The sequence below is a fragment of the Pholis gunnellus genome (genome assembly GCF_910591455.1).
Source record: "Pholis gunnellus genome assembly, chromosome: 10".
Classification (NCBI taxonomy): domain Eukaryota; kingdom Metazoa; phylum Chordata; class Actinopteri; order Perciformes; family Pholidae; genus Pholis; species Pholis gunnellus.
The window spans coordinates 25,472,599-25,498,604 of record NC_136537.1 but is presented as its reverse complement, the minus strand read 5'-3'; the positions used below and the strand labels follow the sequence as shown (position 1 = coordinate 25,498,604).

The following is a 26,006-nucleotide window of genomic DNA, read 5'->3' as shown; positions in this document are numbered from 1 at the left end:
ACATTGTGAAGCTCAACACACACAGAGCTGATGGATGATTGGCGCTAATTGCAGCACTAGACTGATTGGAGGGTTGTTACCTCAACGAGTGTGAAACAAACTTCACAAACAATGAAATGTTTAACTTTTACTTTTACTTACTATAAGATTGAATCCTTGTGTGTGCCAGGTTTTCTTTTTATGCTTCCTGTGTACGTTAGTTTGGTATTTTCCTGGCCTGGAAATTGGTTTTTCCTCTCTGTCAGCGCTGTTGGGCTTGTAGCTGGAGAGAGCCAGTTTGCCTCTTGGTCACTGCTGAGGTTCCCTTGAGCAAGGCATGCTCCAGGGCATTATGACCCCTCTGAAATGCACGTTTGTGTATCGGTTCAGCATGCGTCAACATCCGGATCTGAAGAGTGAAGTCGATGCTTCATGTGTTAAAGCTGCATTCTCTCTAGTGTCCACCAGGGGGCGACTCCTCTGGTTGTATAGAAGTCTATGAGAAAATGACTCTACTTCTCTCTTGATTTATTACCTCAGTAAACATTGTAAACATGAGTTTATGGTCTCAATCTCTAGTTTCAAGTCTTCTTCAATACAGCATGATGTTCATTTAGTAAATGATGGTCCATTTAGAGTCACACAGACCATAAAGCAGGGGATGCTTTAACGCTTTCACAGTGGGTTTTCACTTCATTAAAGTTATTTGCAACATTTTGGTTGCCTACAAATGTCTTATTTCGGTTGTACTTAAGTTCACCCACTGTTCCTTTTTTTCACTATTAAAATCATTAAAAGTCATTCAGCATACCTTCAGCTAGCATTGGAAGGAGATATGTACGTTTTATAAACGTACATATCTCCTTCCAACCAGCCTGAATCCATTGATGACAGTCTATTTGTGCAGCGCTACTGGTCAGAGCTGGACCACGCTACACTGTGATTGGCCAGTCTGTGTTAGGGGGCGGGACTTAGCAAAGGGGGCGTGATTTAGCAAAGGGTCAGTTATCCTCTTGTATGGGGCCAAAATAACTGGATTTATAATCAGATGTTCTGTAGCTCTTGGCACAGAGCAATACATCTTTTTAGTAGATTAATAAAGTATCCTTCTTTCTTTCTTCCTTCTTTCCTCTTTCTCTTCCTTTCTTCCTTCTTTCTTTCTTCCTTCTTTCCTCTTTGTCTTCCTTTCTTCCTTCTTTTCTTCCTTTCTTCCTTCCTTCCTTTCTTTCTCTCTCTCTCTGTCTTCCTTTCTTTCTTTTCCTTCCTTCCTTCCTTTCTCTCTTTCTCTCTCTCTCTCTTCCTTTCTCTCTCTCTCTCTCTCTCTCTCTCTCTCTTCCTTTAAAGTCAAGATGAAGTCAAACACCCCCTGATGACTGCGTTGCACCGTCTTGAAGCCTTTATTCAGATAGATATGAATGCTTCTGCTCTGCTCTGTTTCAGATCTCTGGTTCGATAATTGATTTAAATAAAGCCGCCGGTAGCCGTCGGTAGCCTTCGTGGTTCACCGGGACTCACCCGTCAGTGTCGCTTCGCTCTGAGGAGAAGAAGTGATAATTTGTTTCTGTCAGTCGTGCACCTACATGCCTCCCGCCATCTGTTATTTCATCTCAGCCTCCCGTTGTGAATATTAAAACGTTTCCACAGCAACGCCACCAACATACAGGTGTGTGTGTGTGTGTGTGGGGGGGGGGGGGGGGCAGCGTTCTGTCGCTATCAGCACTTTATTGTGCTGTTATAATATATAATCTCCTTTGTGCTGAAGAATGTTTATCTTTTGTAATATTTCTGTAGTGCTGCAGTACTTTAATGCTACAAGATGTTCTGTCATCACATTTACTGAATATTAAGTCTGTTCATTTGTTCTTCCGTCTGCTGAAGGACTTTAAAGACGTATAGCATCTAAAAGATGTGCAAAGTACTAATACCACAGTGTCAAAATACTCTGTTACAGTAAATGTACTAATACCAAGCTGTCAAAATAACAGTGTTAATACATTAACGTACTTATCTTAATGCTAGTAAGAGAAGAAGAACTCGTGGACTTCCTTTAAATAACTGCAGCATTAAATATTAGAATGTCTGAACTCTGCACAGACTGAGGTCGAACTGAACCTTCTAGAACCGGATCGCTGGGTGCTGGTGGACTCGTATGATGTCTTAATGTTTCTATTAATCATCCACGTTTTGTGCACGTTTAGATCCTGCAGAGAGAGACGGAAGAGACCGGCGGAGCAGCTGCAGGCGGAGGCCGCAGTCTGGAGCACCGGGACACCGGGACACCGGGACACCGGGACACCGAGACACCGGGAATCAGCTCCAACCTGCGGGACGACTCGCAGGTCTGACAGCCGTTACTGCGCTCTTTACTTATTTTAACCGTCAGTGAACGACCCGACTTCAGTGTGAAGGATCGTTTATAAAAATAATGAAATACAACTAAAGATAATCAAATGATATGATCTGTCAGTAGATACATATTCACAAGAAATGTTAGAAAATGTAATAATACTACAAATACTGCTACTACTAGTAATAATATTGATGATAATAATAAATAAATTAGAACAGTAGTAGTATTATTAATAATAATAGTAATACTAGTAATACAAATTAAAATGACTTTAAATCAAAATGAAGTTGTAATATTCATATAATTTTCAGATCTCATAACAAAACCTCATCAATGAACTCTGTTTTCTCTTCTTGTAAAGTAAAATCATTTTAACTTCTACAACCAAAGATCTACAACATCACGCTCTGATTTTCACTTCAAAAAAATATTTCACAACGAGCCGTTCAATCATCAGATTTCCAACAACAAAATGTTTGATTTCATCTCCTTTTATTTATATTCTTTTCCAAATCTGAACACAGGAAGTACAAAGCCTCTGTCACTGCGTGTCCTCCCTTCTGAGAGGAAACGAGTCGTACAGTTATTAGTGCATTCGATCCTAAAACGATGAAAAAATAGATTTGACTAAGAAGAAGAAGAAGAAGTGCTACATAAGATGATGAGGCAAATCTGTCCAGGAAGAAGAAACAAACAGATGAACGGTTGCAGTGAGAGAAACAAACAGTCCACACATTATTATTATTATCATTATTATCATTATTATTATTATTATTATTATTATTATTATTATCATTATATACACAACAGATGCATAGAATACTTTTCTCAAATCCATTTTTTTACATAAATACCCACATTTTTCCAAAAAAAAAGAAAACAACTAACCAGCAGAATGAAAAGTTAAAAACGGTTCAAACTGCTCCGGGATCAGCTGGTTTCTGGCTCTGCCGCAGTGCCGCTGAGCAGGGCACACGCTGCTGCTTGAGGCTGAACCTCTCTATGAGAGACCTGATTGTTCATGGTTTTATATTTCTCTTCTTGTCAGCAAACCCCAGTAAATAAAAGGCTTAAATGTGGATTCATCCGCCCCAGGAAATAGTCCCCAACAAATGTATTATTTCCTCCTGTTTTTGGATAAAAACTACAGTGACCAGCTGTTTCAGGAACCTTTTTAAACATGAAACTACAGGTTTGTGTTTTTAAAGGTTTACGTCTTCAGTAGGAACCAATGAGCCACAAACAGGAAGTCAGACCACATTAAGAGACGGACATGAGATTTGTTGACAAGAAGAAAATTATTGATGATCGTAGAGTTTATAACTGTGGTGGTTTTTGCCAAAAACAAAACATTAAAAGTGAAGATTTCAGTTTCCTCCAACAGGAAGTTAAACTTTGAATCTACGAATTAAACTCCACTCATAAAATAACATCAGTTTGTGATGTTCAGCAAGTTCCACTCGTCCCAATGTTGTAATGTTCCTTTTTTGTTGCTGAACTTGTTTATGTTTCCACAAAGAATGAACGTCGAAGCCTTCAGGTGGTTTTTGTCAACTTGTAAAGCACAAAAAACGGAAGAGTTTAGCGCCTAAAAACTGATAAATACCAAAAAAACTATAGTGTCTGCATTCAACATTAAATGTTCAATAAATATAAAATATTAATTTCTCTGTAACAACATGTCGGTTCTTATTAGAGGTCTGAAGGTTTTCTCTCTATATTTTAAATTAGACAATTAGCTCGACCAAATAATAATCTTTGTTACAACAACTACAATTCCCATGAGCCTTTGGCCGCTTGCCAGTGTCCAAGACTCGAGGGATTTATTGTTGTTGGATGCAAACAAGAATCAGTCTAATATCCGATACTAATTCTTCTTTATTAAGGTGCAAAATGTAATTAAATGCACAGCAGAAATTCATTTTCACGTCTCGTGGGAGGATTCGGCGAGGTGAAAACATGCTAGCTGACAGGCTACATGCTAACGCTAACTAGCTCTGTCGCTAACTGGATTTGCTTTCTTTTTTTATTAATGAACAACCTGTTTCAACTTTAATACGCCACATTGACATAATTATTCAAATCCAGACTGAAAAACATGTCGCGTGTCATCCGAGTATGTCGCCTGGATTAAAAACCTTTATTATGATTATCAGCGTCTTTTTGTGATGATATAAATTATTAAATTATATTGTTAGCGACCAATAGACACATGAAACCAAAGCAAATCTGATGTGATTACATCATCGTGTTCCACTTTAACAAGTTGACAAAGACCTTTTTCTGGACTTTAAGTAAAAAATAAAAGTGTCGTTGGGAGTAAAGTTAGAAGAGTAAATGGAAACTGGATTATAAAGAACATCACAACCAGAGTTCATGTGTTTAAGGTGGACTCTTCTTTAGAACTTTTCTCTGAGTCTCCTCGTTCAGACTCTCAGCCGAGCACATTTCCTGCTAACCGTCTGCCGTCTGCTGCAGACAGACGCTCAGAAACCAGCTTCTCCTCTCACTTTAATCATCTCTCTATTTATTTTATTCTTTTTCAGGAACGCTGGTTTCGTTTGGCACCAAAAATAAAATAAAAATCCACCGCAGAGCGTTCAGTCAACAGCTGTGACCACGTTTTGGACTCCTGTTTGTTTTTTTATTTTTTGCCTCTCGGAAGCGTCAGAACTCCTCGTCAGTCCGACTCCAGCAGGACAGAAGGAACAGTTTCTTATTTCAAAGCTCCTCTTTCACGGCTGATCAGAGTTTTACTGTTGTTGTTGTTTTTATCCTCGTCTTTAACGGGACAGTTCTGACCTCCTGCTGTTTGCATGAGCGTGATGCCTTCAGGAACATCCATCAGTTCTCGGAAAGGTGAGTCATGTTTGTGTTCTGTGTTGATTTTATGTGCTGCTATGTATCTGTGTGTGTGTGTGTGTGTGTGTGTGTGTGTGTGTGTGTGTGTGTGTGTGTGTGTGTGTGTGTGTGTGTTATCTCTAAATCTGTGTAGGAACAAAAGATAAGAATATAATAAAATGTCCAAAAAGTAACCAATATAACATCAGATGAAGCCTAACTCTCACTGTATTTATGTTTTACATGATATCTTTTTATCAATCTAGTGCGACATTTAGACATATTTCAGTTACGCAGTCAGTCAATGAGAAACTTGAGCTGTAATCAAACTTTAAATAATGATTTCAGGCAGATTTCTAAACTCTTCGTCATGATTTTCTTGCGGATTCTGATTTCCTCAAAACGTGAGACGAACCTGCAAAAATAATATCCAGCAAACGCGTCTGAACAGGAAGCAGCTGTTGGTCCGATCGCCATTTGTTTCTGCAACATGTTGCTTTTGGAAACTTTCCATTCGCGGTGGAATTCAGACGTCTGTTTTGAGTCGTGCATTTTACTGGATGCATGAGTCAGAAGTACAACGCTTAGTTTGATGAAGTAAAACATGTTGAAATAAGAGCGATGGAATGATGTCATGGTGCAACATCAGGTTTTATTTTGGAATGCAGGCCTCGGTTGAAAGAAGAATTTGATTGATTTTATAAAAGTGTCTTATTGTGTAAAAAACACTTTCTAACTGATTTAGTTTGTACATATCACTAATTATTGCACAAAGTCACAGATAATGGCGTCAATGTTTTTGATTTTCCTGTTAAAATGAAGAAGGTGAAGTAACTTCACGAACTAAGTTGCAGTTAGTTCTGCTTGTTTTGTACTAAAAAACTTAAATTACATTTTTAATTAATGAATCTCAAATCCTACAGATTAATTACAGCTCATTTTTCATCCCGTGTTGCAGAATACTTTCGTCCTCGTTGTCGCTGCGTTACATTACCGGTACAGGGCGCTAAAGTTGGCCTCGTGGTGCGTTCAGTGTCTGCTATTTACACAAGTGTGTGCAGGTTCATGAAAGTCAGCTGTCTTTCTTCTTTGTATTTGTATCTTTGTCTTTCTTCTTTGTATTTGTATCTGTTATAGACACCAAATGTATTATTTAGAGCTTTTAATTTACAGAAACGTCTCAGGGCTTCTGTTTAACACTGAGCTGTTAGCATCACGAGCTAAAGTAGCTAATCCTGTTCATATGAATCTAATCTGCTGATACTGGTCTGAACGCACTTTTAAAGTGATCTAGATGTCTGTCATTGTGTGTGTGTGTGTGTGTGTGTGTGTGTGTGTGTGTGTGTGTGTGTGTGTGTGTGTGTGTGTGTGTTTGCTGCAGTCTAGTCCTCACTGAGGACGTCCACGTCCTCCCCTCCCCCCCCTCCTCCCGGCTGCTGTGTGGCTGCTCTCCAGCGGTTGATGTGCTGACTTCCCTTCCTCTTCAGCAGAGCTTCAGGAGACTCTTCCTCCAACTTCTGACGCTTGTGCTTCGTCCTGCGGTTCTGGAACCAGACCTTCACCTGCACACACAGAGAGAGAGACAGGTGTGTCTTAATACAGGTAAATATATATAATATGGTTCTGATTTTACTGTCCACCTCAGTGGAAATTTGACTTGATAAATACGATTTATTGCTGCAGATAAAACTAGATAATAGTATAATTATATAGTTAAAAACTGGTATTATTCTTCTACATGTAGCTATGAAGACTTTTACAACACTTAAACACAAAAGTTACAGACTCACTTTAATACTCAGAGAGGATAATGTAAAATATAACAGCAGCTAACTAGTAGTTTTCATGGAGGACTTTTACTTTCAGGTAAGTATTTTATATGTATTGCCGCCTTCTTTCTACTAACACAGTACTTCAACGTACTAGCTGAAGCGCATTACTTCTTCTGTCAACATCAGTCAGCTACTAATACTGCAGTACTCTGTCTGCCACTGACAGTAGTAGTAAAAGTGATTTAATACCCGTATGCAGGTAAAACATGACCCTGACTGTGAAAACACGTCCCGTCTGACAGATTGCGCAACATGAGCTCCTCGGCCTCAGGTGTCTCTTTAATACGTCTCCGTGTGGGACGAGACGTTGAGTAATCATGATTCCATGTCGCTCAAATCTGTTGACGACGAGTCGGACAATTTAAACAAAGTAAACGTTTGAGGAGGTGATTTCCTGTTTGTTTTTGGGTAAAGTTTAAGTAAAAGTACTAAAAAGAGTTCCTTTATGTGTTGATGATGAATGTTTGTGATAAACTGAAGGATGAAGTGTTTATTTATGAGTTGATGATGAATGTTTGAGATAAACTGAAGGATGAAGTGTTTGTTTATGAGTTGATGTTGAATGTTTGTGATGAACTGAAGGATGAAGTGTTTATTTATGAGTTGATGTTGAATGTTTGTGATGAACTGAAGGATGAAGTGTTTGTTTATGTGTTGATGATGAATGTTTGTGATAAACTGAAGGATGAAGTGTTCCTTTATGTGTTGATGAAGAATGTTTGTGATAAACTGAAGGATGAAGTGTTCCTTCATGTGTTGATGTTGAATGTTTGTGATAAACTGAAGGATGAAGTGTTTATTTATGAGTTGATGTTGAATGTTTGTGATAAACTGAAGGATGAAGTGTTTATTTATGAGTTGATGATGAATGTTTGAGATAAACTGAAGGATGAAGTGTTTGTTTATGAGTTGATGTTGAATGTTTGTGATGAACTGAAGGATGAAGTGTTTATTTATGAGTTGATGTTGAATGTTTGTGATAAACTGAAGGATGAAGTGTTTGTTTATGTGTTGATGTTGAATGTTTGTGATAAACTGAAGGATGAAGTGTTCCTTTATGTGTTGATGAAGAATGTTTGTGATAAACTGAAGGATGAAGTGTTCCTTCATGTGTTGATGTTGAATGTTTGTGATAAACTGAAGGATGAAGTGTTTATTTATGAGTTGATGTTGAATGTTTGTGATAAACTGAAGGATGAAGTGCTCCTTTATGTGTTGATGAAGAATGTTTGTGATAAACTGAAGGATGAAGTGTTTGTTTATGAGTTGATGAATGTTTGTGATAAACTGAAGGATGAAGTGTTCCTTTATGTGTTGATGATGAATGTTTGTGATAAACTAAAGGATGAAGTGTTCCTTTATGAGTTGATGTTGAATGTTTGTGATAAACTGAAGGATGAAGTGTTCCTTTATGAGTTGATGTTGAATGTTTGTGATAAACTAAAGGATGAAGTGTTCCTTTATGAGTTGATGTTGAATGTTTGTGATAAACTGAAGGATGAAGTGTTCCTTTATGTGTTAATAAAATCCCCCTACTTATTCAGCTAAATAAACTCTTTAAATAGTTTGTCTTGATACGTGGTTCTCACAGGACAGCGACACTACAAAGATATCATGAACTTATGAAATATGATGCATTGCTGGAAAAAAAACCAGCCAGAGTTGTGATGCAACATACACATTATTGCAGCAGGAATATTAATCCAGAAACCTCAGATAGAATAGGAAAACATTACTACTTTAAGTACGTGTATATTCTTTCACTGCAGTAAATATCTCAATATTTCTTGCAGCACTAATAAAACTGAATTCTCACCGTGGTGGATTTAATAAAATCGACACTTTTTCATTTGACAGCCGTTTATTAACTCTGATATTTTAAGAGTTTTTGGATCAAAGCCCTGAGATCTCCTGAAGGAACGCTGATCGCTCAATCATTATCGTCTATGAAAGTGCAATGACTGCAAAAGTGTAATTTATGTGTGATTAATAGCTGCTGATTGATGGATTACTCTCTCTCTCTCTCTCTCTCTTCCTGTTGTGAAATGAGATAATAAATAATCGTGGATGATTCACATCGTTTCACTGACGCCAGGACTCTTATCGCCGTGGCGACCTGATGACAAACACTGTCAATCACTCCCGAGGAGAAGGGCGGAGGGAGCGCCTCGGCGATGACTAACCGCCGACTCACTTCCCCCGCCATCATTCCTCCGATCTGGATCACAGCCAGACGCCCGAAACACAACCTGACATCAGATCGGATCTGACTTCATCCTGAGCAACACACAATGGACTAAGTCTACTGAGCAAGGCACTAACGCTGGCAGGGTTTGAGGTTTGATTTCCTAAATACATGCAAACACTTGAAGTTATATTTGTTATTTTACTATTTTATTGAATTGACATGATATTTATGTGCTGCGACTGAAATATATCTACTAAATATTTTTAAATGCTTATTTTCTGAATTTGTTTATTACTCGTACTTTGTGGTAGAATATTTTTTATGAGCTATTTGTTCTCTGTGGAGTTTCTATCATTAATTTATGAATATTATAGAAACGTTTCATATTTACTTTTACTATATTCTACTGAGAGTTTCTTTTGTTAACCATGAATCAATTAATGTGTTCATTCAGTCATTCATATTTTCTGCAAATTCTATTTTTTCTATACAATTAGTTTTCATCCATCCAGCCACATGTTCCGTTATATTTTTAAACTAGACTTTTTATGAATTTCTTTGTAATATATTAGACATCAGGCGTATTCAAGAACGTTTCCAAAAGGTCCAGATTGAGAGAATCTCCTCATGCAAAGGTCCGGAACATTACAATAATATCTAACTTGCATTATTTAATGCCATATATATATATATATATATATATACACACACACACACATATATATTTCAACATACTATACTGACATTTTTATGATATTTTATAATAAACTATACTTTTACTTTTTATTACTTTTAGTGACATAAGAAAAGTTTTGTTTTGCTTTAACTCTTACTTTTTCATATTCTTATCCTCATAAGAGATAATAAAACGTTGCATGTTCTCTTCATCACGCCCTCCTCTTCCTCAGTTTGCCATCGTCGCTCTTCCCGTGAAGCTTACCTGCGTTTCAGTCAAACACAGCCCGCTGGCCAGCTGCTTCCTCTCGGCTCCGACTACGTAGTGGTTTTTCTCGAAGGCTCGTTCCAGACGGAGCAGCTGAGACGGGGAGAACGCCGTCCGGATCCTTTTGGGTTTCCTGGAGAACGGACCGTGAAGCAGCAGGTTCTCAGGACTGCTGTCATCCCCTAAACACAAACAAAAGATAGAGATTAACAAACAAAAACCTGCAGTGAAGAGAAAACTGAATGATGTCACATTTGTTCTCAGACTGCCCGACCAGCTGAAAGACGAGAAATAAAGATCTCAGTCACTGCATGATGAACTGAACTCTAACACACGATCACCGACGCTGATAAAGTTACATTTTACAGATATGTCGTCTAAAAAGATGCAAACACTCAGAGAAAATGTTCAAACTAACTACTTCCAAGAATCTGGACATGATGGTCTGGTTGAGGAAATGTACACTTTATACTCCACCAGGACTTCAAGCCTCACACCTTATTTATTTTTATAGGAGAGGTTCTGAGATTGAAGACGATAAATAACTTGAAACTTAAATCGATCCAGCAAATAAATCATCAGACATAAATAGATGAATGAAGACACAGATCTATGGATTCATGTTTAGAGTTCTATGGGATGGAAGTGTGGTCGTATGAGGTACTTCTCCGTAGTCTGTGCTTTACTACAATGTTCTGCTGTGGACGTATTTTAGACTCCTAAAAGAATCAATATCAGTTTAAGTGAACGTTCTATTTGTCTGGAGTCACTTTTCAAGCAGGAATATCAAACATTTGCTTCTAACCAGCTTCTTAATGAGCAGAATATCTTTGTGTTTGAGATGAAAACAAGTCATTTGGTAACTTGAGGTCTTCGTAAAGAGTATTTTTCCATGTGGTTCTTCTAATTTTCCTGAAGTGGTTCAGGGATTTGATCTTTGACCACTAGGATCCTCGCAGGTTACAGAAAAAAAAAAAAACTGATTTGTTTGTCAGACGCGTCGACGTGCCGTTCAGTAAATCTGATCCGAGAGAAACAATGTCGGTAAAAAGGGACGTTGTGTTTCTCTTTGTGTCTTCGCTTTCGCTCCAAACCCACACACGACGTCTGCTTTATTTTTCTGACCGCTTATTGAAATTGCACGTAAATATCACAATAATATTTTACATAAAAACAAATCCACGCACGACTTCTCCTCAACCGCTGCGGCTCGGCTGAAAAGAGTCGCCGACACGCCGGCACGCAAAAAAGTCGGTTGCTCGGCGGCTTCGAGGCGGCGAGGAGGACAATGATGGCGTGCAGAAAGCCGACACGCGCTCACGCCTTTTAGCCAACGCTAGCGCCTGTACAGCGTCATTCATATGCAAAGTCGGAGTCGGGGAGCCGTGGCTGATAAAGGTCAACGGTCGTCCCAGAGAAGCTCGGCTTGCAAATGCGACGGTTGATTTCTGTTGAATGTGAAAGAACCCGAGACGAGACTTTAACGTAACATCATCGAGTCTACACGGAGGTCAGAGGTCACAGCAGCGAACGCTCTGAAACAACTAATAACAAACTGTTAAAAGTTCATGAAGGAAAACAATCGTCTGCAGGATTCAGACGTAAACTCTTCTTCTATCGATGTTTGTTCCAACCGTTGCAGGAAGAACGAGCTGAACAGAGCGAAGGATCGCTCCCTAATCAACACTTCACACATTCTCTTTCTTCTTCTCAAGTTCAGTTCACCGGATGCAGATTCACTTCCTGGTTCAATTCAAGAGTAGCCTACTGTATATTTGGAGCTCAATATTCTGATATTTAGATGATTCTAGAAACTAGAAAAGAAGAAATATTTGTCTGACCGAGTCTCAAACTGTATTTTCTTCTCCAGAAGTGACGTCTTGTTTCAGGATTCACTGATGAGCTTCAGTTTGATGGTTTTAACTCTTTGAACAACAGCAGCTGACAAACTGGAGGCAGGTAATGATGACCTGCTGCAGTGTCGCTGCCGAATGACAGTAAAGACTCCCTCACAACAACAACAACAACAACAACAACAACAACAACACATTTCTGCCTTTCACAAAGTAAAAACAACATTCACATTTTCTTTTCTGAACAACAGCTGCAGAGATCAATAAAAAGAAACGTTCAGAGCTCTTATTATTCTGCACACTCCTAATTCTATTTTCCCTTTCTGCCACTTCATTGAAGCTATTTATTTATTTATTTATTTATTTATTTATTTATTTATTTATTTATTTGTTGCAAGACCCCAAAAACCCCAAAAACCTAACCTGACAGATTTGGTGTCTTTGTGAACTTTGGCATCAACATTTGCATGACAAATGTTCATTTGTCATGCAAATGCAAAAACAACATTTTTTAATCCAGTTCGACCAAAGTTTTGCTTTCAAACAACTCAAGTTTCTAAAGATGAGTCCAGCTGGTTTAAAGAGAACTCATTCATATTTCAGAGTTCAAACCAGCTCCATCAAATCTATGAAGACGCGACGCTGAGCTGCTGTGATTTCCTGCGTTGCTTCGTCATCCGCAGACAAAAACAACTTAACTTCAACTAAGTTCTTGTTTCTGCAAACGTGAAATAAAACCCGAAACAGAGCCAGGACACTTCCAGTGAGACTAAATGTTTCCTTGAAGAAGCTTTTATATCCAATTATATGCAGTTAATCTTAGTGTGTTGCTGGAAATAAGATGGAAACAATGAAAAGAGATCTAAACGTTTCAGGCTGGAGACAAAATCATATTTAGACACATTTAGACCAAAAACTGATTTTTGTCACCAAAACGTGAAACAATTTAAATTAAAAAAATTCTGTAAGATTCTTCACTGACAAACTTCTTCAGCTGCTGTGATGACAGAAGAAGACGAAGACGAAGAAGAAGAAGAAGAAGAAGAAGAAGAAGAAGAAGAAGAAGAAGAAGAAGAAGAAGAATGTAAACAGATGATGATGAACTACTTTCTGTCAATCAAAAAGGTTGATTTGGTGTTTTTGCTTTTGTCCTTGTTTGTTTTATAAGTGGAGCGGCTAACACTGCTAATAATGCTAACAACCACTTCTTCTTCTACTGTTTGTTACAAACACGTCAGAAACATTTTAAAAGCATCACTTCCTGTTCAACAGGAAAGAGCTGCAGAACCACACAGAAGGTAGCTCCAACATGGAGCAACGCCTCATACTAGGGACATGAGAGGAGGAGGAGGAGGCTAAAAGAGGAGTTGGAGAAAGAGAGAGAACAGGAGAAGGAGAAAGAGTATAGAGAGGAAGAGGAGTAAGAGAAAGAATTTTAGTGAGAGACAAAATCCTGAGGAGGAGGAGGAGGGGGGTTGTTGGGGCAGATGGCACATCAGGCTCTCCTGGCACTGACAAGTCCAGACCTGCCATAGTGTGTGTGTGTGTGTGTGTGTGTGTGTGTGTGTGTGTGTGTGTGTGTGTGTGTGTGTGTGTGTGTGTGTGTGTGTGTGTGTGTGTGTGTGTGTGTGTGTGCATGAGCGTGTGTTCAAAAGGAAAAACAATCAGAACGTTTCAGTCATTTTCAGAGTGCATGAAGAGGAGAAAAAGTCTTAAGAGCAGTATCTAAATGAAGCACCTCAAGGACCCGCGGTTGTCCCCAAACCACAGGTTGAGACGCCACCTGAACGGTGAGCTAAGTGGAGGCTGTCAGCTGCTTCCAACTAATGAAGACAAATGTGTCTGAGGTGAAGGAGGAAGAGGACAGCGCCTGTCGTAACAGCGTGCATTAGGGCCGTTGTAACAGCGTGCATTAGGGCCGTTGTAACAGCGTGCATTAGGGCCGTTGTAACAGCGTGCATTAGGGCCGTTGTAACAGCGTGCATTAGGGCCGTTGTAACAGCGTGCATTAGGGCTGTTGTAACAGTGTGCATTAGGCCCGTTATAACAGCGTGCATTAGGGCCGTTGTAACAGCGTGCATTACGGCTGTTGTAACAGTGTGCATTAGGGCCGTTGTAACAGCGTGCATTAGGGCCGTTGTAACAGTGTGCATTAGGGCCGTCGTAACAGCGTGCATTAGGGCTGTTGTAACAGTGTGCATTAGGCCCGTTATAACAGCGTGCATTAGGGCCGTCGTAACAGCGTGCATTAGGGCCGTCGTAACAGCGTGCATTAGGGCCGTCGTAACAGCGTGCATTAGGGCCGTCGTAACAGCGTGCATTAGGGCCGTCGTAACAGCGTGCATTACGGCTGTTGTAACAGCCTCACGCCACTGAAGCTATCAGATGAGGTAATAACACTGTAATAACATAGTCATTAAAGCTGATTATAAAGGAGGATACAAGCTTTAATAATATTTATATTATATTATTATTATGAATAATATATTTCATGAGTGAAGAAAAACTGGTTTCAGCATCGTGACAACATGTTTTCATTTTAAATGTTTACAAACAATTACAAATTTGCAGAATTTTTACTACAAAATTTCAAAGTCGCTCAAAACTGGAGATGTTTTTCACTGTAGAGCAGCAATAAGTAATATTTTTATTAATATTACTTTATTATTAAGATGTTTCTATTCTTTTTTTTAACAGGCAAAAAGTATTAAAAGATCTGTGTTCAATATTTCTGCAAAACAAAAACATGAAAGATAAAGATTAAATAATAACTCAGTAAAAACTGACCCTCGTTTAGAAGATTTTAACTTGATAAAGTGTTAATATAAAACATAAACATTTTTAAAAGGTTTAAAAGTTTGTTTCATTTGTAATCTATAACGTTTTCTTCATTATAGAGCTTTAATATATTTGCTGGATTAAAACTGTGATCAGCATTTTTCAATATTTTCCAACATTTTCTAAAATGAACGATAAATCGATTAATTGAGAAAACAGTCTGCATATTATTTCATAATGATAATAATAACAACTTGATGATTGTTGCTTGGATTGTGATAATTGAAAACAACAAGGGATTAAACCCAAGAAGAAGAATATTGATTGACAGCGAGATTCACCAATTTGTTAAAGTGACTTCAGTCTTTTTCTGTCAATAATGCTTATTTGAACTGAGTCACTATTTAAACTGATAAAGATTTTATTTCTTCAGTGACTTGGAAACTTCCAAAGTTCTGATTCAGTTGTTTAAAGTTAGTTTTTCCTTATTTTAATAGGAATGTTTAATGGAGTCGATCCATCAGACATTCTGATGGATCGTAAAGGTCAACAGTCGGAAGTCTAAATAATACTTTGATCTCAAGAAAGAGATTAAAATCGTCAAAAAAGATTAAAGTCACAATAAGAAAATAAATATCTGAAATATTACAGGAGCTGCTTTTGATTTGTCTTAAAACATGTTGCAGTATTAATATTAATATTATTATTATAACTATTTTAAAGGATTATCTATAAGATAACACCTCGTATTAACACTATAAAATACCAGCGTGCATTTGATCGCCTGTATAATAAACCAGTGTAGAGGTCAAAGGTTATGAACGATCACAGATTTCACCTCTTCTGTGATGACATGAAGTAAACTTATAGCAGACATGAAGAGCTGCAACAACACGATACACAATAGCAATAAATAGAATTAGTTTTTTAATCCTAGCTCTTTAATGAAGGATACCTGGAAGTTAAAGGGTTAAAACAAAGTGGGAATCATCTCTGAGATGAAAAGACTTTCTTCTTCTTCTGTTTACTAAAAGAATCTGTTTGAACTACGTTCAGCTGCTTTTAATGAAGCTTCATATTTAAATTCTGTGTTGTAGTCAATTTGAATGTGAAATATTTTTCTACTTACAATTATTTACATAATGTTATTTATTTATTCAATGTACAATAACTGTTTATTTTGTATTTGTTTTTAATATTATAGCATTAAAAACATCCAAATAGTATTTATTTTAATTTAATACATTTATTGTTATAAGCCTATTCTTCATTTTGATTCATTTGTCTTCTATTTAATGTAAATAAATCATACTGAACTCTTTTCTTCTCTTTAGAGACATTTAATCCCACATCACGCTCCGCTGACCGGCCTCTGCTGGGTCGCGTCCCGCGCGTTGATACACTCTGGATCAATTGTTTATGATTTATTTCTTATTATTTGTCTTCTTCTGAATTATACATTTATAATCTGTAAAGCACAGAAAGATGATTTTCTCTCTGAAACATTCTGAAGTATTTTATTCACATTACTTTGTATTATTATTATTATTACTATTACTGCAGCGGCTCTGACGTCAGAACTCGGCTGCTGTTGATTCTTGCGTCACTTTTAAATGTTTCCTCGAGTGATCATAACAACATGTTGTATTATAAATCAAACTTCAGGTAGAAACTGTTATAATATTCATCACGGTGGGTCGAGGCTCAACAACACGCGAGAAGAAAAACTCATATTTGAGATTCACATCAAGTGTTTTCCCGCGAGACCATCAGATCGGATTGTGTTGATTGATGGAAGTTGATTTTATTCTTTGTCAATCAGTTTTCTGTGAGGAGCAGATTTTAATCACAATGATCAGAACTGTTTGAAAGTCATTTAAAAGAAAAAGACAAATGTAGAATCATGACATTTAGTTTTTCGTCTGTGATTTAATAAAAGGCCGCGAAGTTAAAATCCCACGTGAGTCTCTTTGACTCAACTCTCTTTTTAATTATTATATAAACAATAAAGTCTCGAGTTACAACATCGGAGGAAATAAAGATAAATCGGTTTTAAATGAAATATTTATCTTTTCTATTCCATCAGTGTTTGACCGGATGTGATGAAATCAATTTAAGATTCTTTTTTAAATACGACTGAGCCCGTTTAAATGTCTATTAAACACTAAAAACACTGAGTTTAACATTAGAATACATAAAACATGTGTAAATATAAAACTCTCTAAACCTTCAGCAGAAGTCTGAAGAGCAGAAATAAACTTAAAGTTCTGTTTGTTTAAAGTCATTTTACCAAAATGTATTAAGAATGTTTGATGGAGTCTGGTGCGTTTCAGTAAAGACTTTAAGATTGATTTAAAACATTTAAAACATTTAAAACATTTCAAAGATTTAAGTCATTATAAAGAGAGAAATCTAATATTGATTGATTGTTAGAAGATTAACAGCTGATAAAACATTAAAAGCCTGAATGTAAAAAAAAACATTAAACGGGTATTTATTGTATATTATATCAATAATATCAATTAATTTATCAGACATTATTCACTCTGAAACATGAGTTAAACTGAAATACAGTTACAGCTAGTACAGGTACAACTACTACTAAATACTGCTAATACTACTAATACTACTAATACTACAGTTTATATCGTCATTAGATGATCACTATTTATCATTTTAGAGAACTCTGTTAGTTAAATTAAACACTGAATATTTATTATTATTATTATTATTATTATTATGATTATTATCCAAAAGTAGGAAAATAAAACATTAATGACAACATAATAAAAGTGAAGTGGAAATATATATTATATATAACTTATATTATTGTAACGCACTCAAAGATGAGCTGATTAAAAACAATATCGATGAACAACAATAACAGAAACAATAAGAAAGTGATTCAAGCTGTTTCAATTCACAAAAACACCAGAAAAAAAACATGAATAAATAAATACACATTTATAAATACTGTAAAGGTGAAGCACGGAGCCCCCTCCCTCCTCCCGGCTCACCTTGGAAGCGGTGGCCCAGGTACCGGCTCCGCAGCACCCACGGGTAGAAGCTGAGCGCCTCCCGGTGCTGCTGGCTGAAGAAGCTCTGCGGGGGGATCTGCAGCGGGTGCATGTGCGTCCCGGGCTCCTGGAGCACCATGTCCGGCCCGGCCGAGTATAAAGTCCTCCCGCTGCTCCCCTGGAAGCAGGAGCCAAAGACCCCGGCGGCGGCGGCAGCGGGGTGCAGGGACTCCGGGAACCGGAGCGCCGTGGGCCGGATGGGCTCATCCCCGGAGCAGCCGCTGTGGCTGCTCGCCTCCTTCCCGACCAGAGACTCTATGGTGAAGCATTTCTTGCTGTTGCTGTGGTGGAACATTGTAAAGCACCTGGAGCTGCGCGGAGGAGGAAGATGGTGAAGATGTGAACAAATCGGCGTCCAGTTAGTCCAGTTCCTCGGACTCGGAGAACTCAGATTCCCAGTTTCCCCCGGAGAGCCATAACTCTCTCCAAGAGTCCCCGTGCGTAAAAAACAGAAAAATCCGGATTTTGTCGCACCTGGTGGAGCGGCGGACGTCTTCCTCTCACCTGTGTGTCCGGGGCGGTGTCTCTGCAGAGCCCGCTCTGTGCTCCGCGTGCAGGTGATACTAAAAAACCCAACAAACTCCTCTCAAAGTCTCCGGTGCAGCGCAGATCCTCGGAGCAGCAGCCCGGTTTGTGCAGAGAGCGGCGGGGGATCAGTCGGTGTGTCCTCGCGCCTCCTGCCGCCGCGCGCTGGAGTCTGGAGCCGAGAGTGTCTGTCAGTCAAACGGGCTCGCGCAGAGAGAGATACCTGCCCTGCCCTCCCTGGCAGAGGTGCGCTGAGCATGCGCAGAAGCAATATTTCATTTCATAGACAGCCATTTTGTTGGTCGAGTGGATGACGATGAGGAGGAGGGGGGGGGGGGGGGGGGGGGGGTTAGAAGTGGTGATGATTGACAGTGATGAAGATGATGATGAGGTCATGACAAAGATGATGTCACTGATGAGGTTGTGAAGCATCATAATAAACCCTAATTAATCATCCTGTTCCTGTTAATATAACATTTCACTCTAAATTAATTAATGATTCATTTATTCTTTATTGATCATTAATTCTTTATTTATTATTCATATTTACATTCTTTCTTTTTTAATTTATATTATTTATTATTGATTTATAGAGAGATATAAAGATATAAATAATGTCTTTATGATATTTATACATTTTGTGATTTTAAAATTACTCATAAATAAAAATAAAAATCTTAATATTTCACTTAAAGATGTTTACAAGTGAATGAAAATCAGATTTACTGCAATAAAAGTACAAATACGCAGTGAAAATACTCAATTTAAAGTAAAGTGAAGTAAAAAGTATTATAAGCTAAATGCTGTAAAAGTAAAAGATGTTTCTGTATTTATATTATATTTGATTCTGATTCATATTTGAGCTGCATTAATGCTGCTTTATATCCTGTTTAATCTACATCAATGCTTCATATTCTATATGTTTATAATGATGTGACTGTCAATCAAAGCAAAGCTTCAACTAACAATTATTTTCAATATTATTGATTTTTGTCGTCTAAAATTTCAGTGAGAGAAAAATGTCCAAAAAATGTTTCCAAAACTCAACAAGATTCAGTTTTCTGTGAAATAAAAGAGAGAAACATCCGAAATATTATTTGTAATATTATTTAGTTTCCCTATTTTTTTCAGTTTTTAGAGCGACTTTTTAGTTTGATATGTTGATGCATCTTTATGTTTAACCTACATTTACATTAATCACAAAGAAAATGTAATATATAAATGAATTGTTGTTTTCAGGACTTAATTTTGTGTGCGTGTGTGTGTGTGTATGTATGTGCGTGTGTGTGTGTGTGTGTGTGTGCGTGTGTGTGTGTGTGTATGTGTGTGTATGTGTGTGTGTGTATGTGTGTATGTATGTGTATGTATGTGCGTGTGTGTGTGTGTGTGTGTATGTGCGTGTGTGTGTGTGTGTATGTGTGTGTGTGTCTCTGCTGAGCGACGGGTCAATTGACACAGAACAAGACAATTGACCCGTTGAGGTCAAAGGTCAGAGGAAACCTCCTCTTCTTAATCTCAGTGAGAAGTTTACAGCTCTCGTCATCAGACAATAAATATCATATATCATATATCATACGATATATGATATATGATATTTTAGGAAATATTACTAAAAATATACATTAAAAATAAATTTATATTTTCTGCCACTTTATAATCCATCACAGAGGTAAATGTTCTGTTTATTTATTTATTAATTTAAGTTACTTACTGATGCAGATTGTTAGAACTAAACATAATCCACTAATAAATGATGTAATATTATATTATATAAACTATCAGCAGTAAAGTCATTAAACTCAGTTCCATGTCTTTATAATAATACTGTAATTATATTTCACTTAAAGTATATTTGGATGCTAATACTACTTAAGTAAGTATTTGAATGCAGGACTTTTACTTAACAGAGTATTTCTACACTGTGGTATTTGTACTTTTACTTCAGTAAATGATCTGAGTACTTCTTCCACCTCGACCCGGACAAACTGCTTTATATAGAGGACAAAACACGTAATAATTAATAAGTTCACATGTAAACATGTAAACACTGAATGGAGGAAACGTGTCAAAAACACATCAGAAGACATTTACTATGTGATTGATCTTCACATTTAAAAGTTAAATGTTTCTTTAAATCATGACCACCATCTTTGTCCAACTTTAACCGCATCCTCGTGAAACCAAACAGCTTCACCCGATAGAGGCCGTCGTTCCGTCAGAGAACCAACATGTGTTTGTTTGTGAGTCTCAACAGACAGAAAAGAGCCGAACAGAAAGTTCACGAGTGGATTGATGGATGTGATTTAAGTCTGGTTGTCTTTGCTTTAATCTGCATGAAACCAGCACAGGAACAGCTTCTTTCCACTGAACAATGAATCAGTCAAACTGCACTACTACCTCTGTCTGCACGATCACCTCAATTCCATTGCCATTGTTGTTTATAGGTTTATGTTCATATATATATATATACTTTTTGGGATATATGTTTATACTTATATTGTACATATTGTTGAATGTTTATACCTACATCTGTTTTGTTTTCTTGTTTCTTGTAAATTTGTGTTTGCACATCGAGAGCGAAGTGGAAACCGGAGTCAAACTCCGTGTACGTGTGTACGCACACATGACCAATAAAGCTGATAAAGCTGATTCTGATTCTGAAAGACACAAAATGTTTATACTGTTTATATTTGTCAATCAATCATTTTGCAGACCTTACAGCAATTTTTACATTGTATACATTCACATGATGTCACACTACAGTAAGTTGATGTTTTATGCTTCTGTTTTATACTTAAATCACAATATTTGTCCTTTAAATGTTTATATAATTTTAAGAAGTCAACTTGAAACAGGCGGCAACATGTGTTGACTTTTCCAATATTAAACCAAAGATAGCTACGATATGATAAGATAAGATACAATAAGATACGATACGACACATTAGCTCTGATACTATACGATACAATAATAACGATACAATACGCTAACTACGATACAATACGCTATAGCTACGATACGATACAATACGATAGCTACGATACGATACAATACAATAGCTACGATACGATATAATAGCTGCGTTACGATACGATACAATAGCTATGAAATTATAAGATAAGATATGACAAAATACAATACGATACAACTTCATAATCAGTTTCCGATTAAATTCATCTGCGTCCTCGGGGAGTTCCGTTCAAGAAAGGTTGAAGATATTCACACATACGACTCAAAGTCATGACAGTTAAACATATCACACTGTATCCTCAGAGCTCAGTTAGCAGCACACAGACATTTGTTTAGCAACAGTATAGACGGTCGATAAAAGAAATATTCAGCCCCAAAAAAGTCTGCATTGAGTTCAGCTCGAGTGTCAAAAAAGATGAGCGTCAGTGTTAGAATCCTAGTGTTGAAGAAGTCTGAGGCACTAAAGAGGGCCGTGTTTTAAGTCGTGTTCAAGAACAAAATGGTTGACATTGGGCTGTTTTGTATGCATGTTGGCATTTCAGTTGTTTTATTAATTGCATTTGAATAAAGGGACTGTAAAATCATCTATTCATCATTTAAAAACAGGCATCCTCTCGTTGTGAGTGTGCCACCGGTTGGTCAAATATCTTCGTACACATTTCGGGTATGAGTTAGTTCATCTGTCTACCCAGCTACCAATCCAAGCTCTGCCCCCATGGACTGAGCTACTGTGACTTTTCATTGGAGACATGAAGAAGTGCAAAAAACAATTTCATCCGTCTCATTAGTTATTGACATTAAGAGCGTCTTTGTCAGTTTGTGGTCCTCGCCGTCAGTCAGCAGAGACAGTAAAGTGTATAAAGTCGATGTTTTTGTGACTCGTGTCTCTCCGTCTCACTGCTCCGCTGATCACAGACACCACTTGGACGTCTGATTTCGACCCATGCATCCCGGACCCAGGCCCTTCCTGTGCAGCTTTTGGACCTGGAGGACAAATGCCAGGCCATTCAGGAGCCTCTAATTGTGGCCCGGGGAAGGCTCCACAAAGCCCCCCTGCCTCAGCCTTCAATGGGCTGCCCTGCGGAGGCCCGTGTGAACCACAGAGCTTCTTCTTCCTCCCCATCCTGCCTCCTCCACATGTTAATTAATAGGCCTTACTGGCAGATTTTGGATCCCGCTCGGCTTTGATTGAAGGCGGCCATTAGCATCTATTAATTTAGCCTCTGGCGTTTTATCACCAGCTTCTGAAAGAGGGAATTAAGTGGTGTGAGTTATTGTGGAGGACTCGGGGTGTGAGGCTGAGTTAAAATGTGATTATTGTCCCCGCAGCCTGGAGCCAGCTAACTGCTGCTAAGCCCTCTTGAAAGTGAAGGGGCGACTCCTCTCATTAGAGCCCAACAAGGGAAAGATATTAACAGGAAATAGCTGCAAATTTCTTTTTTTTTTTATTCCCCCCCTCCTCACTTCTAATCTCTCCTCTTTATGTTCCACGTGAAAAGGGCACTTAAAAATGTAAAGGGGGGAAAGAGCGGAGCGTGAGCGGGCGACGTGGCTAAACAGCCACAGTGACGATACAGTAGACTAGTCCCGTCCGATTGGACGTCACCTCAGAGCCTCCGTTTGGCTTTTCAAAAAGATTTGGATTTAATTGGGGCGAAGAGGAGGAGCAGCTGCAGGAGGGTCAAGCACGGCTGCAGCTTGGCGCTGGTTCTTGTTCGTGTTCAGCATGTTGTTAACAAAGATTTAAGAAGGAAAAAAAAGGTTTAAAGTCTTCAGGCTGGTCTGCAAACAATGTGACAGATAAACAGGAAGTGACCTTTTCGATTTATGTCTTTTTACATCTTCTAAACTAACGAGCAGAGAGCATCTATAACACCAAAACTTCACAAAGGTTGTGTCCGAAATCTCTCCGTTATCGTCGCTGACCGCTGCAGAGATCATTTTACATATATTTAAATGTGAAAGATTGCATTGTGGGATTGTCAGCAGGACTCTGAATACCTCGTCAAAGCAGCATTAAAAGTGTGCGTCAGGTGTGTGTTAAGTGTACTGTGTGAGTGTGTGCGTGTGTGTGTGTGTCACAAACAAACTACAGGGCATCAACAACAACAACAAAAAAAGAATATCAAAACACAGACGCTCATCAAAAAGAGTTTTCTATGTTAACTTATGCTGAAGTTTGCATGAAAAAAGCAGAACATTTGAGGAATAATTATGTCACCTTTTCTTCCTCATTTCTTAAAAAACGCTCTCAATGTTCCTGATTCCAGTTGTAAAAGTTCTAATATCACAATAAAACAATAACTAACGATAGACAAATGGGTGACAAAACAAGCAAATGTGTTTCAAATGTGATTCTGTCAATAGAATACGAACAGAACAAACGTTCCCATTCAAATCAATGTAGCAGGATGGTCAGAGCGGCGGCCATTTTTACGTGTAGCGTTGCCATTGCGACCGTTGTAGCGAGCTAACTTCTGGATAAACTTAAATAACTTAAAGCAAAAGTCACAGAATCACTGAGGAATTACAGCAACGACTAAAACGACCAGTGGAGTCGTAACGATGAGTGACAACTTTGTTGCTCATTTTCTGTAGCCGGTGTAGCATTAAAGCATGGTGGAATTATATGGCTAGCTAGCTAACTAGCGGGCAGCTGGCTAATTAGCTCGCTTGCTAATTCCACCATGCTTTCTTGCTACAGTGGCTATAAGAAGTGGACGTAGTCTTGACGTAACCCGTTGATTTGTGGACATTTTGAAGCCTCCAGTTTGGCGATTTTGCCGTCACCATCTTGATTTTTTTTGCAACCAGTGAACAGGAAGTGACCCTAAAGCATCCCCTGCTTTATGGTCTGTTTGACTCTAAATGGACCATCATTTACTAAATGAACATCATGCTGTATTGAAGAAGACTTGAAACTAGAGATTGAGACCATAAACTCATGTTTACAATGTTTACTGAGGTAATAAATCAAGAGAGAAGTAGAGTCATTTTCTCATAGACTTCTATACAACCAGAGGAGTCGCCCCCTGGTGGACACTAGAGAGAATGTGTTGAAAGAGTAATAATACAAAATTACTAATAAATAAAGACTAAATTCTTCATTCATTAATTTGTATTTTCAAAAGTGTGGCATAAGTACTTTGACTGCAGTAAAGGATCTGAATACTTACCTGCTGATTCAATTATAACTTTAACACAACTCTTCAAATTCATTTATACAGAATAATGATTTATAAAGACACATGTAGATGTTTTGCATGAGTCCATTTTTTTTTACTTTGACACTTCTTTATCTCTTTTCTTCTCTATAACTGCCGTCCGTTCATCCTCTCTGTTCACTCTCCTCTCTGCTTCAGGTGTCTCCAGGTGGCTGTGAAGTGCCATGGGAACACTGTGACATGACAGCCGAGGCTCTGACCCATGGCTAACACACACACACACACACACACACACACACACACACACACACACACACACACACACACACACACACACACACACACACACACACACACACACAGCAGGAGCTGACCTCCAGGTTTCAGGTATTGTCTCGGCTTGTCAAACAGCCACTGACACACTGATCCTTTTACATCCGCTCAGCGCTTCACACTCACACTTAAGAGCGGAGCTTCTTTAACGGCAGGTCAGGGGTGTTGAGCCTCCTGGGCCTCCATATAAGAGTCTGGGGTCACACACACACACACACACACACACACACACGTGTTTCTAGCTACCTGCGAGGCGGCCTGATGCCAGACTCTTTTTTTAAAGCAGTAATACAGGGAAGAAATACAATATATACTATACGATAATATTTTTACACTTCAATAAACAATAATCAAATACAGAGACAGTTATTTACCAATATGTTCGGAGTAGTTACATTTACAACCGGCCCTTTGAGGGCAACCATGATGCTGATGTGGTCCAGAGTGAAGATGAGTTTGAGCATCACCATCATTTACTAAATGAACATCATGCTGTATTGAAGAAGACTTGAAACTAGAGATTGAGACCATAAACTCATGTTTACAATGTTTACTGAGGTAGTAAATCAAGAGAGAAGTAGAGTCATTTTCTAAAGTTTTTAGACACTTACGCATCAGGTTCACTCGACAGAACCAGAGGTTACCACCTGGTATAAAAGTGAGGTTGATCCACAATAAAAAGACTCAGAATAACTGTGTCTCTGGCTACAGAGGAGCGTAGAGGGTGAGCAGAAAAACCAAGATGGCTATGGCCAAATACAAGCTGGCGACCATAAACCAACATGGCGACGACCAAAAACCAAGATGGCGACGACCAAAAACCAAGATGGCGACGACCAGAAACCAAGATGGTGATGATCAAAAACCAAGATGGTGACAGCTAAAATGCCGAACTTGAAGCTTTAAACTGTCGTCCACAAACCAATGGGTGACATTACGGTGACTAAGTCCTCTTCTTATATACAGTCTTTGGCACGCACACACTCATGCGCACACACGACCATTCTCATTATCAACTGGAGTACATAATAATAAAAATAATAATAAAGTTCTCTGAACAACTAATGAGCTGTTGCGCCCCCCGCACACTAAAAAAAATTCTCTCACAGCTATTTTGGGCTTCAAGTCTTTGTTTTGATCTCATGATGTTGATCCAGTTTGTTCCCATGTGTT

General features: G+C 38.3%; 1 protein-coding gene across 1 annotated transcript; it reads right to left on the bottom strand.

Moving 5' to 3' along the window:
- Positions 1-6,552: 6,552 nt before the first annotated feature.
- emx3 (empty spiracles homeobox 3) lies at positions 6,553-18,136 on the bottom strand (the record flags this gene model as incomplete). Its single annotated transcript, XM_079167415.1, has 3 exons — positions 6,553-6,732; positions 10,131-10,315; positions 17,782-18,136. 3 exons carry the CDS (start codon positions 18,134-18,136, stop codon positions 6,553-6,555), a joined length of 720 nt encoding a protein of 239 aa, XP_079023541.1.
- Positions 18,137-26,006: the final 7,870 nt, after the last annotated feature.